This window comes from Dermacentor andersoni, chromosome 7 (assembly GCF_023375885.2).
Source record: "Dermacentor andersoni chromosome 7, qqDerAnde1_hic_scaffold, whole genome shotgun sequence".
In the NCBI taxonomy this organism is placed as follows: Eukaryota; Metazoa; Arthropoda; class Arachnida; order Ixodida; family Ixodidae; genus Dermacentor; species Dermacentor andersoni.
Window position 1 is genome coordinate 94207094 of NC_092820.1, and position 17319 is coordinate 94224412.

General features: G+C 49.5%; 1 protein-coding gene across 1 annotated transcript in view; it reads right to left on the minus strand.

Annotated features, from left to right (window-relative positions):
• Positions 1-17319, minus strand: part of LOC126534772 (uncharacterized) — an 83262-nt gene that overhangs the window by 36648 nt on the left and 29295 nt on the right. Inside the window, exons 5-6 of the mRNA XM_055072977.2 lie at positions 7943-8174; positions 5506-5647 (exon numbers count right to left, since the gene is read on the minus strand). Coding sequence (XP_054928952.1) covers positions 5506-5647; positions 7943-8174 — 374 coding nt within the window. The remainder of the gene's footprint in view (positions 1-5505; positions 5648-7942; positions 8175-17319) is intronic.

The following is a 17319-nucleotide window of genomic DNA, read 5'->3' on the forward strand; positions in this document are numbered from 1 at the left end:
TGCTCGGGCAGATTTCATTTCGCACTCGCTTATGGTTGCAAGTACACTCAACGTTCGTTACACTCTCCCCGCACAGCATACACAAAATTCCGAGCGCTTTTACATTGCCGCACCTGTGTTCCGATGCTTAACTTGTCTCAGTTTCCTACCCTGTCAACCAATCTGCCGTTTTGCAGTGGTTAGAGTAGCTGACATGGGAGCGCGAGGACGTGAGTTCGAATCCTGCTTTCGGGCACCTTTTTTTTCATTTTTTTTCAGCTCAGTAATCTATTTTATTAGCGCATAAATGCCTAATTTCATTAATTCCACCTTTGCGGAGCATCGGAAATAATGACCGTTACTCCTCTGAGGAGCATTGGAAAAGAGCAACTGTTAGTCCTCCGAGGAGTAACGGCATGGGGAGTAACAGTTCATCCCCTCGCACTTACCCCCTAAAGGGAGGAATGGTTGTGGCAGATCAGTTGCTCCCCTAAAGGAGTAACCTCAATACCACTTTTCCTCCTTTTCTTCTTAGAGTGTACCACGAAATTTCTCCTTTATATCTATGGCCAGCCTTTAAAGAGTCGTAAGTGACCATCACACCTGTGTTCGTTAGAAAACTTAAAGGACCCTTCAGGACGCCTAGCTCGGTGGAGCCTCAGGCTCCAATATTTATCGTCGCCGTGGTCTACAAAATCGTACGAAAACACTTCGATACCAACTGTCTGTCTAGCGCCCAGCCGACCGCACAAGACGACCAAGCCGAGAACGCTTCCCTAGGAGCAAGAAGCGCAGAAGACTTCGCCGAGCAGTAGCGAACGGAGCCTGAGCTTACTGAATACTTGGAACGCAGGAGTGACATTGTCCCAACGTTATTTAGTTGCGCATTGTATTCTGTCTCCTTGTGAAAGGATGTCCTGGTGAAGAACTTATACCCGGTCAGCACCAACTACCTTCTCGCTGTGCTATGAGCACTGCGGACAGAGGTTCTCCATCACCTGCATGACAATCCAACTGCTGCGCATCTCGGTTTCTCCCGCACGTTCTCCAAGGTACTGGAGAAGTATTAAGGGCCACGCCTCACAGCTGATGTCGATTGCCACGTAAAGATCTGTTGAGATGGCCAGTGACTCAAGACACCACTGACAAGGCCAGCGGGATTGCTACAGTCTGTTCAACCTCCTTTCCGACAGTTCGATCAAATCGAAATCGACTTTTGGGGCCCTTTGCGACGTCAACATCCGGGAAGAAGTGGAAGTGGAAGCCTTGCCCAAGGGAAGCCCGTCGGAAGTGGCGGACTTCATCAAGAATGTTCTGCTGCGACATCGTGCCCCAGAAGTCCTTATCACTGATGGAGTAACGGCTTTTATACAGGAGCTTACGCAAGCTATTCTGCAGTAAAGCCAGACAAGACACCGGAGGACAACCACTCGGCACCTTGAAACGAATGATCTCAGGGAACGTCTAAACAAGACCGTTGCCCACATGTTGGAAAGGTACGGCGACGTCGAACACAAGACGAGGGATGCCGTCCTTTCACATGTGATCTTCGCTTACAACATGGCGGTGCCATAAACAACGCACATGACGCCGTTCAAACTGGTTTACGAAAGGGACCTGGCGACGACACTTCACGCCATGCTTCTACCACACATCCCCGATGTCATGGCTTATCCCCAGCGCGCTGAGGAAGCCCGACAGCCCACACGCCTGCGCATCAAGAACCAGCAGAGAACCCGCAATTGGTACTACAATCTTCGACGACGCTACGTGGAATACCAACCCGGTGACTAGCAACTCGGCGACTAGCAACAACACCCCCCCCCCCCCCCCCACGATATAGCGCGATATGGCTGAATACCAGCCCTTGTATAGCTGCTGCGATGTAATGGTCACCTGGGCCCCGTCAAGCTGTTTTCACGGCTTTTAGCCCAGCGAACCTTCCAGCATATTGTATGGTAAATAAACTTGAATTTTGAATTTGAATCTGAATGTTTAGGTTCGGACCCCAATACGCCGACGTGGATTTAGTGAAAAGCTACTGCGACGTTATTTTGGACAATACACGATCCTCGGACGTATTGGCGCACTGGACAATTTGTGTATAAAATGCGGTGTTTCCGTATCGCACGAGAGTATGAAAGGAAGGACAGAGACGAGTAAAGAGCACTATGCAAACACCGCCGTTATGAACCCCGACCAACTTGCTCAAACCTGTACCCTAATAGGGTCTATAAACATTTTAATGGCACTTTATTGTGCCTACAAATTCTTATTTCGGCGTTGGTGCGTCTATTCGATTTGAAGAGCCTAAAAACGTCCTTTTTTCAGTTTTGTCCTAGCCTCATTTTGTTTATAATGTTACAACATGGTGAAGCATTAGGCTGAAGGTAGCTGATTATTACAACAGACACATAGCCGGCATAAAGGTTGTTGTTAACAGCTCTGCAGCGGGCCCATCGCTGTGAGATGGGCTCAGACTGCTCTACATACGTGACCACGCACTTGGCATAAAAGTGAGCTCTCTTCACGTTTTTAGTGGACATCACCGACAAACTCGAACGCTCCGGAGCAACTCTGACCCGTAACGTGACTCGTTTTGAACGCTCAGAAACGTTGACCCCCCCCCGCCCGCAACGTGCCTGTTGCTGATAGGATTAGTTCGAAACTTCAGCCTCTCTCGGACAAAAATGTCGGTTTTTCTTATTGAAAAAACTGTCACAGGTTCTGACTGGCGAGCATGGTGCAATTCCAGAGGGCATTGGATAATGGAACATTTCGAGTGAATGTGCCTCTAGCTTCGTTGGATGTTGAGTGTTCTTTTTGTGCATACAAACTAATATTCAGTGAGAAAAGAAGCACCACGAAACCCGAAGATCTTGATGGCGCTTGTTTGTCACTGCTTTGAAATTTTTTCGCACAGCGTATAGATTGAGTGAGTCGACGCACTACATTTCGCTAAATGTTCTCAAACTTATACAACTAGCCTCGCTTCGTTTTATCGACAAAACACACTGAATTTTACAGAACAGGGGTTTATTGGCTTTGTTCCTCAGAAAATCATATTTTACCCTCAGATGCGCAGCGGAAGTTCTTATTAATTGAGCTTTTGCGTACAGGGTTGTCCACTCTCACTGGAAACAACGCGAGCTCGTGGCCGCTCTCTGCGGCGCGCCACATGAGCCCGCCTGGAGAACTACTTGCGCAGGTGCGTTGAAAGCCAGCGGCGGCGCCTTCGACGTGTTGCCTGCTATTCTGGCAGCGTGTGAAAAATCTCGCCTAATAGCGGCACCGTAGTTCTACTTGCTTCGTGGTTTACGAGCTCACGTACTTCGTGTAAATTTTCGTAAAGCACTGGGTGTTTTATGGCATGCAGCACAACAAACTGCTTGAAGTGGTAAACAAGTCGTCCAAAAATAACACCTTTTAATGCGTAAGAATTACATGGCTGCTTCTGTGCGTCCAGCTGTCTGTGACGTGTGACACGACGCACTCCATAGGTATACATGGGGTCCTATTGGGGTATATATGAGAATGCCTTATGACTATGTGCGACTAGTGGGCTTTATGATTATGACTATATATATTGAGTACTGAAGAGGTATTAGGAGTAATTAAGGTTCAAGAATAATAAGAAGAATTGCGTTAAATTAAAGCTAAATGAGACTTATTAGGACTAATGAACGGCAAGAAAGGCTAATAGACATTAATTACTAATTAAACACTTACGATGTAAATTACATTTAATTTAGGTTAAAGTATTGACCTATTGAAATTTGGCAATTGCAACAGGTCATTGCAATACTTGCAGCACATTGCGTCATCCTGAGTGCAAGATTACCGACTGGAAATAATACCGACGCATTTGCTGACAAGTCCTGTTGGGGAGTTTCTGCAGCAATTTTTGTAGAGGTGTTGCTTGTTCCAATATGTAACAGCATGCCGTATGCATGGCGGGTGTCTACTCCTCTCAGTTTGAACCAATATCAGCACTATTCATTTGAACTTTTTACCAGTAGCGCTATGTGTTAAGTTGGTAAAGGCAATGCAGCCGATCAAGATTTTCCTGAGGCTAGTCAGTGAGACGTGTAGTGCGTGTTAACGTCTACTTCTGTTTTCACGTTTGGTCGCTTTACCGCTGGACATTGCTAAATCGTCCGTTTATTAAGACAGAGCGGTCGCATTGCTATAGCAGTGAAGTTGTGCGCGTTTACAGTTTTGTATTCTATAATAAATGGATCGATTGAGCAGGTGGAGTACACTAAGCCAAGGAAGACCGCAAGAGAGACCAGACATGCAAGGAAAAGGGGCGACGAAAATATTGTACGAAAGGTTCATGCTGTAATATGCGCCTCAGCTCCTCTCACTTTCGACGTGTTACAAACACAGTCAAGAAAAGAAAGAATTCGCCGGCGATTACGACAATACTTAAAGCGAAATCTAAGCACAGCTCCACACGTGTTTTGATTTCGTGATTTAATGGCTGGCGCGCACAATCTGTCTCGTGTGGCACGTTCCGAACAGAGCAAAGTGTGGCACGTCTGCCTCGGGAGATCGCGAGAAGCAGAGCATGGCGGACGCGTGGGTGTGATTCACAGCAGCCGCCGCAGACAAGCCGCAGGTAAAGCGCATGCAGCGCTTTGTTTCCATAGAGACGACGCGCACTACTCTGGCGTCATACCGTAGCCATCGTTGCCGCACAGCCCGTCTTGTGCGGCTCTACGCTTGTCACGCTTTCGTTCCACCAACGACGAGAGCGGCCCTTCGTCGCGGGGAAGTCGTGCCACCAGCGACAATACCCGAGGGAGCGTCGTATCGAGCCTTACTCGTAGCCGCTCGCCATCGCCCCTTGCACGAGTAGTGACCCCATCACACACCATGGTACCCGGATTGACCTCGGCAGCTGACATCGCGAAAGAGCCTGGCACTCCCCACCTCACAGTCTCTCCCCCCTAGCTCCTCGAAAGTGCAGATGAGATCGCCCACGCGGCTGCTGATGCCGCCGGCAACTCTGCGCATGCGCAAGCCGTCTCCCCTCCGTTCCTTTTTCGCCTCATGGTTTCGCTGCACCCTCCTCCTAGCTGTCGCCTTTCTTTCAGCTCCCGCTGCGCTCGGCGTTCGGTTTCATTCTTCGCTGCGCTCGTTCGCTCGGTTATGCCTACGATCGCCGCAGGAACGGGGCGCTTCCTCCCCGCTTTCTTCTCTAGCGCGCGCGAAATTGAGCCACCATCGCCGGCTCACCACCGCACGCTTTCACTAGCACATAGAGCATAACGCCCGCGGCGACGATGTTGTCGCCCTTGAACCTTATACGGAACATGACGGCAACGGCAGAGATGCGCCTGGAGTGTCCATATAATTTCTGACGCAACAATAAAATTTCGTAAAAATTGAAGATTATCACCCCGTATACTGTTGCAGCGCGCCTCAATCACCGGGCAACAGCTGGCTGGGCGGAGCGCGCACAGCGGAGGCACTTCTGAAGATTGCTGTGAAGAACGTCTACCAGCGACCTGGTATACGCACCTGCAGGGATTGTTGCACGAGGTAGCGCACCACATCGAAGAAGGTCCTGGAGTTCATCAGCTTCTCGATCTCGAGATACAGCTGCGCGTCGTGCAGCGCCTCGGTCAGTTTCACCGGCTTCGACATGTAGGTGTAGCAGCCACTGCGAGTGTCCAAGAAACGGCCGCAATTCACTCGACCAACCGATGGAAGAGCGTGCGGATATTTGACAAGCCACGAAAGGCGTAACCCCTTCAGGGCACCAATTAATTATGTCCGTTGAAAATAGTTTTGGTCCGTTCATTGCGTCTTCGTCGTTAACGAGGTACAAGTGAAGAACATGGGCTGCATTCAGAAAGCTTTTGATTAGTAAGTGCTGCTTCCCATTGATCAGCTTTCTTCGCGGATTCAATGGAATTTGTCTGGCGGAAAAGTGTAGCATAGGTGTGTGTGTGTGTGTGTGTGTGTGTGTGTGTGTGTGTGTGTGTGTGTAGGTGCGTGCGTGCGTGCGTGCGTGCGTGCGTGCGTGAATCCACGAATATGGACTCCACGGCTAAATATGAAGTGTGTTATGAGTTACTCGTCGTCAATTGTACCCGAGCAGCAGCCAGCCACTTTAGGAATCTGCTTCGCACAAGTGATTACTGTCAAAAACAAGAACCGATCATGGTACGTGACAATATACTAACCTTGTCTATTTTGTAACTCGTTCGAATGGCGCACGTAGATGACCAATGGGTATTTTACGTTGCTTATTTGCAGGAAGCGCACATAAATGCTAAGGATTGAGGAGCTTCTCACATGTTATCTCCAGCTCGCACGTGCCGACAGCCAATCGACAAGCCAGCAGCCAATCCAACTCGCCTTGACTTATAAATGATGGACGTGCAATAACCTGCGTTTTTATCTTACAAACGATTATTAGTTTACCGCTACCTTAATCTTGCTCAAATTTTGCATCAGGATGGCATTTTATGGGCCAGATTGTTCCATAACATTTGATGTTAGTTTGTCAAGAAAAAAAGATTTCAGGTTACATTCGTGCGCGCCCGGCTAGTAAGGGCAGCCCATCTCAAGTACGACGTTTTGCCTTACTGCAGATACCAGAGCTGACTTTGTGACGTCATCACCGCCATGTATTGGAGGCTACTTATAATGAGGAGCTCAGCCGAAGGCAAGTATGAATTTTATTTTTCTTGGCTAGCGTGGTAAATAACAGCGCCAAGCGTAGTATAATAAATGATTAAGACAATAAAATGTGACATTGCACCAATATTTGAGGAGGAAAATCAAAGCATTGTAAAAGGCTAAATCATTCTTAAACGTGTTTAAAGCTACAGTAAGAAAAATTAATTTGAGCCATATTAGTAAAAAAAATCTCTTGTACCACCAAAAAAGCCTCGACAAGCGCCGTCCTCTCTACTTCCCTATCTGCGTCCACGTCTTATGTGCGCTTCAATCTAATTTCAAACATGAGTCACTCTTACCTGGAAAATAGGCTAAGCCATAAAAGGGGCAAAAATGAAAGACGGATGGCGGCGCCACCTTTTGGTTCTTGCACCAAGTCGCAGTGACGTCATGGACTGACGTCATGGAATTACATTGTATTCTAAAAGTGTCAAAGACTGAACTTAGCAACTTCGCTTACTGAGCTACAACGGCCCAAACGCAAAAATAAAAATACTTTGAAATCCGTGATGTCATATTCATGTGCCTGCGCTGGAGTTTCGTACGAAATTAAAAAAAAAAAATGAATTCTGACTCATTTTTATTCAGTAACCTCTTACCGCGATATAAACAAGAATTGAGTTTCCAAACAATACTTTATTACCTTGCAACAATTTATTGTTTCTTATTCATGTACCTTAAAGATAAAAACGCAGGAAGCCAGACATGGATTCCTGCCCCTCAGGCTTGTTGCTCTGAGGGGCGAGGCAGGAGTAGGACGACTGTCTCGCGTAAGCTCTCGTGCAACCGAGTTGTGAGCTGCTGTGGAGAGGAGGAGGAAGGGTGAGAACTGTGGTTCGCTCCTTTGCTCGTCGCGGTACGGGCAAAAAAGTCGCCGAGGGAAAGAGCGCATGCTCTCGAGCTTGTTGCGAGGGGCGGTGGAGGAGTGGGTGGACCGTCATGCGTGAGCTCTCGTGCAACCGAGTTGTGCGGTGGATAGGGGCGTAGGGGAAGGATGAGATAACAGTCACGCGTGACCTCTCGCGTAACCAAATTGCGGAAGCGGGCGGGAAAGAACCCCTCCTTCCCGCCCGTTTCCGCGCTGTCGCTCACTCGCTAACTCGTTCATTCGCGCTGTTCACACACACTGACGGTAATCACTGATGGCTTTTGTTCTTTTTTATGACGTGCGCGCAAAAGCGCACGTATTGTATTTTAGGTGTTGTACTTCATGAAAAATTGCTTCGTGAGTCCTCGCGGCCTCGTCGTATCGCGGGAGAGGAGTGCTCGCCTGTATATGGGCTTCAGGATGTGCATGCCCTGACGTATCTCTTCTTTGCGCTTGATCTCCCGCATGCCACGCAGCGTCGCGTTGAGCCTGAAGAGGGCGCTCATCGCTGCGCCGTCGTAGAAGCTGCCCCCTTTTCCCTTCCACGAGCCGCACACGTAGCCGTAAAAGTCGGTGCACGGGTTCCTGGTGTCGTTCAGCAGGCTGTCCAGATACTGTTTGGCCTCCAAGCATTCTGCGCAAGCAACGGGTGCAACTCAGAAGACCTTTTCGCCTATTCTGAGCTAACCTGTCTATAAGATATCTACTAAAGGTCTAACGAATACATCTACAAAAAAACGTGACAACCGGCTGCATCTGCATTCCGGAGTACTTGAACAAAGTTGATTTCAACTAAACTTTCCCAGAAAACGACATGTATTCACTCAATATAACGCAGTGGAATTATATATATATATATATATATATATATATATATATATATATATATATATATATATATATATATATATATATATATATATATTATATATATATTGTCACGCGCTAAGGCAAGAATAAGCAGCAGTATCAGCAGCCAGACACGAAAATGTCAGACACAAGGAGGACGGTTCACCAGCTGGCGCAAGATCCTTGACTTCGTCGTCTTCAATCACCGTTTTTGCTGGGCACGCAACGCTGGCTCAAAACACCAGGTGGCATTATTCCCCCTCCCAATGGAGCATCGACTCGATGCTCAAACACAAAACGTACATGGAAACTAGACAAATTAGGTAAAACAAAAAAAAAAGGGGGGGGGGGGACGCGCTAACACACATACGGAAATGCACACGGAAAAATGTGTTCTGTGGTCGGGAACAAAAAAAAAAAAAGAACGCTTCAAAGTTCTTTGGAGGAAGACGCGACGACAGCGAAAAAAAAAACCAGAAGAGAAGAAGGTTGTTTCACTAGTACACTTCACCGTGTAAAATACGGCTTGAGGCGGACCACATGTACAGTCTCTGCGCGTGGTAAACAGCGCTTGGGCGATGGCAGGTCTCCGTCTGGAATCACTTCATAGTTCACGTCGCTTACACGCCTTAGTACTGTGTATGGGCCGAAGTACTTGCTGAGGAGTTTCTCGCTGAGGCCTCGCCGTCTAATGGGTGTCCAAACCCAAACTTGGTCACCAGGCTCATAGGTCACTTGTCGATGGTGGAGATTGTACCTTATTGCATCGTTACACTGCTGCTGTCTTATGTGCACGCGGGCCAGTTGACGCGCTTCCTCGGCGCGCTGAATGTACTCCTCGACGTCAGGAGCTAACTGGTCGAGCTGGTCGGTATCTTCATATGGCATCATGGCGTGTAGCATAGTTTGGACATCTCGACCATAAACGAGGCGGAATGGCGGGAAGCGTGTAGTTTCCTGCGTGGCAGTGTTGTACGCAAACGTTACGTACGGCAGGATTTCGTCCCACGTTTTGTGCTGCACATCTACGTACATAGCGAGCATGTCTGCCAGTGTTTTGTTTAGTCTTTCTGTCAAGCCGTTAGTCTGAGGGTGGTATGCAGTGGCCTTTCGATGACTCGTGTAGCTCAGCTTGAAGATGTCATTCAGAAGCTTTGCCGTAAATGCCGTCCCTCGGTCAGTGATGATGAATGACGGTGCGCCATGCCGAAGCACAATGTGATGCATAAAAAACTGGGCAACTTCAGATGTTGTCCCGCGTGGTAGTGCCTTCGTCTCAGCGTAACGCGTCAAGTAGTCAGTTGCGACAATGATCCACTTATTGCCGGAGGAAGACAAGGGAAATGGTCCAAGAAGGTCCATTCCAACTTGATCAAACGGCGTACGCGGAGGGTCGATGGGTTGTAGAAGGCCTGCAGGCTTGAAGGGTGGTGACTTGCGGCGCTGGCATTCACGGCATCCTTTCACGTAGCGTTTGACGCAAGCAGTCAGTCTGGGCCAGTAGTACAGTTGCCGTACCCTGTCCAGAGTCCTTGAGTAGCCCAAGTGACCAGATGTTGGCTCGTCGTGGCAGGCTAATAGGATGTCGTCGCGAAGGGCTTGAGGTACTACTAGCAGATGTGGTTTGTCGCCGGAACCTGTGTTTCTTTTGTATAAGATGCCCCCTCGTAGGCAAAATGACGACAACTGTCGCGAAAGTGGGCGAGGAATGGACGCGATGCCGCCTTCTAAGTGATCGATGACGGGTCTTAACTCAGCGTCCGATCGCTGTTTAGCGAGCAGATCCGGCCCGCTGAGTGCTCCCAGAAAGGCGCTGTCGTCTTCCTCATCAGGATTCTGAGATTTAACAGGTGCCCGTGATAACGTGTCAGCATCTTCATGTTTCCTGCCTGACTTGTACACGATGGTGATGTTAAATTCCTGGAGTCGCAGACTCCAACGTGCCAATCGTCCAGAAGGGTCTCGGAGGTTGGTCAACCAGCACAAAGCGTGATGGTCGGTCACAACTTTAAATGGCCGCCCGTAGAGATACGGCCTAAACTTTGTGGTAGCCCAAATAACCGCGAGGCACTCCTTCTCTGTGGTGGAATAATTGGACTCTGCGCGTGACAGAGTGCGGCTCGCGTAGGCGATAACTCGTTCAGTCCCGTCTTGTCGTTGCACCAGGATAGCTCCGAGACCGATATTGCTGGCGTCAGTGCGTACTTCTGTGTCGGCATCCTCATCAAAATGACCGAGCACGGGAGGAGAAGACAAGCGACGTTGTAGCTCCGTAAAGGCGGTCTGTTGTGCATCAGTCCAGAGGAATGGCGTGTCGTCACGCGTAAGGCGAAATAGCGGATCTGCAATCTTTGAAAAATTTTCAATGAAGCGTCGATAATATGCACACAAGCCCAAAAATCGTCTCACACTTTTCTTATCGGTTGGAGCGGGAAAAGCTGCTACGGCAGCAGTCTTCTCAGGATCAGGCCGAACACCTGCCGCGCTTACGACGTGACCAAGGAACTTCAGTTCCTCGTAACCGAAATGGCATTTCTCTGGCTTGAGTGTAAGGTCAGCCGATCGAATGGCTTCGAGTACATTCCGAAGGCGTCGAAGGTGCTCGTCAAAAGTTTCCGAAAAGACAACGACATCATCGAGATAGACGAGGCAGCTTTTCCATTTGAGGTCAGCGAGAACGGTATCCATCATTCGCTGGAATGTGGCTGGAGCGGAACAGAGGCCGAAAGGGAGTACTCTAAATTCGTAAAGGCCGTCCGGAGTCACGAAAGCAGTTTTCTCGCGGTTACGCTCATCTACTTCAATTTGCCAGTAGCCACTTTTCAGATCGATAGAGGAGAAATACTTCGCGTGCCTCAGCCTGTCCAGAGAATCGTCGACACGAGGCAACGGGTACACGTCTTTCTTTGTGACGTTGTTTAGCTTCCGGTAGTCTACACAAAATCGAAGCGTGCCATCTTTCTTTTTAACAAGAACGACTGGCGATGACCAGGGACTGCATGAGGGCTGGATTACGCCGTCTTGAAGCATTTACTTCACCTGCGTTTGAATAGCATGTCGTTCGGTCGGGGAAACACGGTAAGGCTGTTGCCGTATGGGGGGCACGTCGTCATAGGTGATGATACGGTGTTTCGTAACCGATGTTTGACGTACCTTCGACGACCGTGCAAAGCAAGAGTGGAACTCAAGCAACAGCTCGCGCAGGGGTTGTCTGTTCTCTTCAGGAAGCGTCGGACTAATGTCGACGTTGCGTAGAGGTGCTTCAGCAGTGCCGATTGCCTCGGAAACAAAACACTCAGTGACATCGGCGATCGGGTCGGCGTAGGCGATGACAGTACCGGGGAAAAGGTGCCGGTGTTCGTAGCTGAAGTTGGTGACAAGAACCTCACAGTGGCCATCGTGGAGATCGACAAGGCTTCTTGCTACGCAAACACCATGAGAAAGCAGGAGAGAGCGATTGCTTTCTACGACTGCTTCACCGTGTATGAGCTTGTCACATGCCACTTGAACCACGACACTTGCACGCGGTGGTAACGTGACAGCGTCGTCGATAACACGAAGAGGTGCTCGAGGGTAGATGGTGTTGGTCGTCGCTGTGGCGCTTTTTGTCGAGAAAGTGACGAGGCGTTGTCGAATGTTGATGATAGCGCCGTGCTCCCTGAGAAAGTCCATGCCGATGATTAGGTCTCGAGAGCACTGGGGGAGAATGCTCAAACTGGCAACAAACGTAGAGCCGCGAATCTGTATTCGTGCCGTGCACATGCCGAGTGGTGTGACGATGTGCCCGCCAGCTGTACGAACTGGCGTTTGATTCCAAGGCGTGGTGACTTTCTTCAGAAGGGTGGCCAGTTTTTCACTGATTATAGAATAATCCGCTCCAGTGTCCACTAAAGCAGTCAATTCACGACCGTCAAGCAGTACAGGAATGTCCAAGGAAATTCTTTTTCTGTAATCAGCAGGTACTGTCGTCGTCGATGTATCGTCGGTCCGCGTACGCGTCAGTAGGGGTCCTTGAGCACGTCCAGACTGAGCGGCCTCGCCCCCAAAGGTCGCTGTGGTTAGTTTTCCCGTCGTGGGCTGGGCGACCGACCCTGCACCACGCTTGAATACGTACGGCGAGTCGGAGAAAACCGCCGCGGCGAAGGGGAGCGTGACTGGTGTCGAGCTGATGGAGATCCGCGCTGCTGGGCAACGTATTCTTCAATTTCAGGAGGACGCTGGCCGAACCTAGGTCGCGGCGAGTTCGCTGAGAATCCGCGTAGTCCGAGCTCTCGATAGGAGCACTGTCGGTAGACATGCCCAGCTTCGCCACAGTGAAAGCAAAGGGGACGGCGATCAGGTGCCCGCCACACGTCTGATTTCCTCGGGGCCTGTCGGTGGTCCTGGTAATACGAGGCAGCTTGGACGGGCTCTAGCATGACCGGGCGCGCGGCGCGAAGCGGGGAGGGAGGTGGGGCAGGTTGCCTCAAGGCTTGCGAATATGACATATGTGGGCTGTCATTTCTTAGCGGTCGAGCTTCTGTATTGAAGGGTGGTTCTTTTAGCGCATGCTGGACTTCGTCACGGAGAACGCTGGACAAGGAGCTGAGCGTCGGCTGTGAAGGTACCGACAGTTTCTGGAGTTCTTCGCGGATCACGGAACGAATGAGCTCTCGAAAGAAATCGACGTGACCCCCGAGAGCTCCGAAGAAGTCCGTAGGTGAGGCAGTGTTCACTTGACGTTCGTATGATGGTGTCCGCTGGCGAAGAGTCTGCTCCATGGTGATGGCCTCGGAAAGAAATTCTGACACAGTCTTGGGAGGACTGCGCACGAGACCGCCGAACAGCTGCTCTTTTACTCCGCGCATCAGGTACCGCACCTTCTTTTCTTCCGACATGCTGGGGTCGGCTCGTCGAAAGAGACGCGTCATGTCCTCGACGTACATTGCGACACCCTCGTTCGGCATTTGTATGCGGGACTGGAGATCACGCTCAGCTCGCTCTCGGCGATCACGGCTGGCATACGTCTCAAGAATCCGCCGTTTGAATTCTGCCCATGAAGTTAAGGCATCTGCACGGTTCTCGTACCAAACACGTGCGCCATCGTTAAGGCTGAAATAGACATTTTTCAGCTTGTCTGCGTCATCCCACTTGTTGAACGCGGCGACACGTTCATAGTGCACCAGCCAATCTTCAACGTCCTCGTGTATGGCGCCGTGGAAGGGATTCGGCGTTCGCGGATTGAATAGCGTACAATGAATCGGCGTTGTGCCTTCCATACCGGTTGGGGTGGTCGGAGCTGCCATTTTCTCTGGGAGGAGTCCAAACTCAGGGGCTTGTCCACGGATCCTTCTGCTGGCGCGGTGTACAGGCGTAACCACCGGTACGGGGCTGGAGCTCCTGCTGCCCGGAGGGGTTTGGTGCATAGATTAGATTACCCCGCACCTCCACCAGTTTGTCACGCGCTAAGACAAGAATAAGCAGCAGTATCAGCAGCCAGACACGAAAATGTCAGACACAAGGAGGACGGTTCACCAGCTGGCGCAAGATCCTTGACTTCGTCGTCTTCAATCACCGTTTTTGCTGGGCACGCAACGCTGGCTCAAAACACCAGGTGGCAATATATATATATATATATATATATATATATATATATATATATGTGTGTGTGTGTGTGTGTGTGTGTGTGTGTGTGTGTGTGTGTGTGTGTGTGTGCGTGTGCGTGTGTGCGTGCGTGCGCGTGTGTGCGTGTGCGTGCGTGCGTGCGTGTGCGTGCGTGTGCGTGTGTTTGTGTGTGTGTGTTTGTGTGCGTGCGTGCGTGCGTGCGTGCGTGTGCGTGTGTGTGTGTGTGTGTGTGTGTGTGTGTGTGTGTGTGTGTGTGTGTGTGTGTGTGTGTGTGTGTGTGTGTGTGTGTGTGTGTGTGTGTGTGTGTGTGTGTGTGTGTGTGTGTGTGTGTGTGTGTGTGTGTGTGTGTGTGTGTGTGTGTGTGTGTGTGTGTGTGTGTGTGTGTGTGTGTTGTGGGCCAAGAGGAAGACGACGAAGCGGACAAGCGAAATAACGCCGAAGTGAAGCAGTGAGCTTAAGTTATGGCACGAAGCTGCAGTGCGAAAATAGTGTATTAACGTGTTGTGATCTAACGTGTTGTGAACATTTTCGGGACTAGCGGTGGGATCTGACCAATGGAGCGACTTCAGGGTGATATGGTGAGCGCACTATCACTGGCCCTCGAGGCCTACAATGGCAAGTGGGAAGTAATGATTCTTGGTTTCGTGGAAAGACTTCCGCTGCTACTGTGAGCTGGAGCGCTCCATGTGGAGGAGACCGTAAGTACGGAACAAATGCGAGAAAAGTGTGATGACTTCGGGGCTTCGTCCCGAGATACGCAGAACGTGCGCGAAGAGATAGATGTCTTGGCGTTAATCCCATTGAGACCTGTGGATTCGGCAACTCCGACACGTACTCACGGCATAGACGTCGAAATAAAAAGTACGTGCAGTGGAACAAAATAATGAACAGCTCGCTGAGTCACCTTCATCAGTCGCTGTGCCCACCCGTGTGTCGCCGCGCGAGAATATACGCGAACACCACGTTCAGAAAACCGTACTGCTAACAACGCGCCTTGCACATAGCTCAAAGAAATACAGTACTCGACATCGAAGGCATTGTGTGGACTCATATGCAAGGTCACGACTTTATAAATGTCTGAGTGCCACCATGAGCCCCTCGATGGCAGAGGGCAGCTCAGACATAAGCACGTCTGCGCTGGTGGCGACCCGGAGGACTCACAGCTGCTTGCAGAACAGTTACTCTTTAGTAGAGTTCCCGCCCAACGATCACCAGCTTAGAACGACTGAAAGCTGAGCTCTGATTACTAGCTACGTGGCGCAAGGACACTTTCTCGCATAAACCACGACGAAGCACACATTCAACCCAGGTGAGCGCTACCCCCTGCCGTTTGCTGTGCCCAACACCGCCGACGACGAGAACGTGAGCGACGACAAGGTGCACCAGAAGAAGCCCAAGGGCAGCACGTCGCACACTCTACAGCAAGAGAAGACGCCTCAGATTGGCTTACAGTGGTCAAAATTGTTCGGCAGCAAGCCGCTGTAGATGGGACTGGTCGAAAGAACAAAAAAAAACGGCCGTGGCTTAGCTTGGTTAAGCCTGGTGATTGCGAAGCATTAGTGTGTTATTCTCGGATCAGCTGGTAGTAATTGAGTAAATATACTCAGTAATGCCTGAGAGGAGCGGGAGTTAGGCCGCCGTTGGTGGCTACCGCCTCGCCTCGCGACGGCGTGAGATGGGGCCCCGTTTTTACACAGCTGGTGTGACGTCTCACCGACCGTAGCGTCCCTGGTGAGAGGAGCGGGAGTTAGGCCGCCGTTGGTGGCTACCGCCTCGCCTCGCGACGGCGTGAGATGGGGCCTCGTTTTTACACAGCTGGTGTGACGTCACTCTAGGTCACGTGGTGTGACGTCACGCAGCGAGGTCACGCTAAAGGTCAATGGTGCCTACCACCGCCTCGCCACGGAACAGGCTGAAGTGCGACCTAAAGTAGTATTGCTTCGCAATAATAACCAGTAAGCGCACTCACGTGAAAGTAGCATCTATGAAGGGAGTGGGCCACCTTTTGCAAAAATGACATGGCCAAGCTGAACAGATCTTGAGTCCAGGTGGAATCATTGTATTGCATTGTATTGGGTTTTATGGCGCATAAGCAACTCAGGCTATCATGCGCCAAACACATGGTATAACTTATTTCAAAAATTGGGTATCTTCAGCGAAGGTCCTTGTCCGGACAAGGACTCTGAGGAGCCCAACAAATCAAATGGAGACCTCAGCCTTCTTCTCAGGACTGAGAAAATGGGTGAGGTGCGTCATAAGATGCGTGAAAAAACTGGGTAAGAATTTTTAGAATTAGTAGTTCTGTGATATATTATATTTCGTTTAGGATCGCTGCGTCTTCCAAAAAAACTAAAAACAGATGATGTTCCTACAAGTGGGTTATCTCCTAAAAGTAGAGTGGGAGGGAAGGGAATGCGTTCATTGTAAAATACAGTAAAATATTTTTTCCTTAGCCGTTCGAGTTGTGTGCACGAGAATAAAATGTGATTTATAGTGAGTTCATCTCCACATTTCTGACATAAGGGTTTGTCTCGGTTTTTCAGTAGTAAGTTATGTGTTAGGTGTGTGTGTCCGATGCGCAGGCGGCATAAAATCACTTCTATAAAATGATGAAAAACTTTATTTATCCCTCTTTAAAGGGAAGGGGGCAATGGAATCTGTAAAACGTTCCTGATGCCTGCATGATCTCCATTCTCCCAGAATAGGTTTTACTAAATGTAGTTTGTTATTTTCTTCGCTATTCCATGTACACTGCCATTTTTCTTTAAGCTTATTTTTTACTAACTTCATGCAATCTGCATAGGGAATACTTACAGTACTGACATTCTTATGGCAGGCTTGAGCGGCGCACGCGTCAGGTCTCTCGTTGCCTCTATTTCCGTGATGGCTTGGTATCCAACAGAGCTTAATTTAGTGTCCTTGTGTATGAGCAGTTATTATGTTATGGATTAAGTTTCCTATTAAAGGTTCCCTTACGTTTCTGGCTTTCAAAGCTGTGATTGCACTCAGCGAGTCTGTGTAGATAATGCTGTTTTGAATGTACATCTCGACTATTTTTGATACAGCCACCAAAATGGCATAACATTCGGCTGAGAAAATTGACGCGCACTTAGGCAACCTGACTACCTTTTCCCATTTATCTTGCACTACAGCACTTCCGACGTAAAGTTATGTTTTAGAACCGTCAGTATAAAATGATGTGTGTTCCTTGTACTTTTCGTCTAGCGCCGAAAATTCTTGTATTATATGTTCACGTGGAGTTTGCTCTTTATGAAATTGTGTTAGTGTGTAGTCACCTACACTGGGAAAGGTGTGCCAAGGTGGCA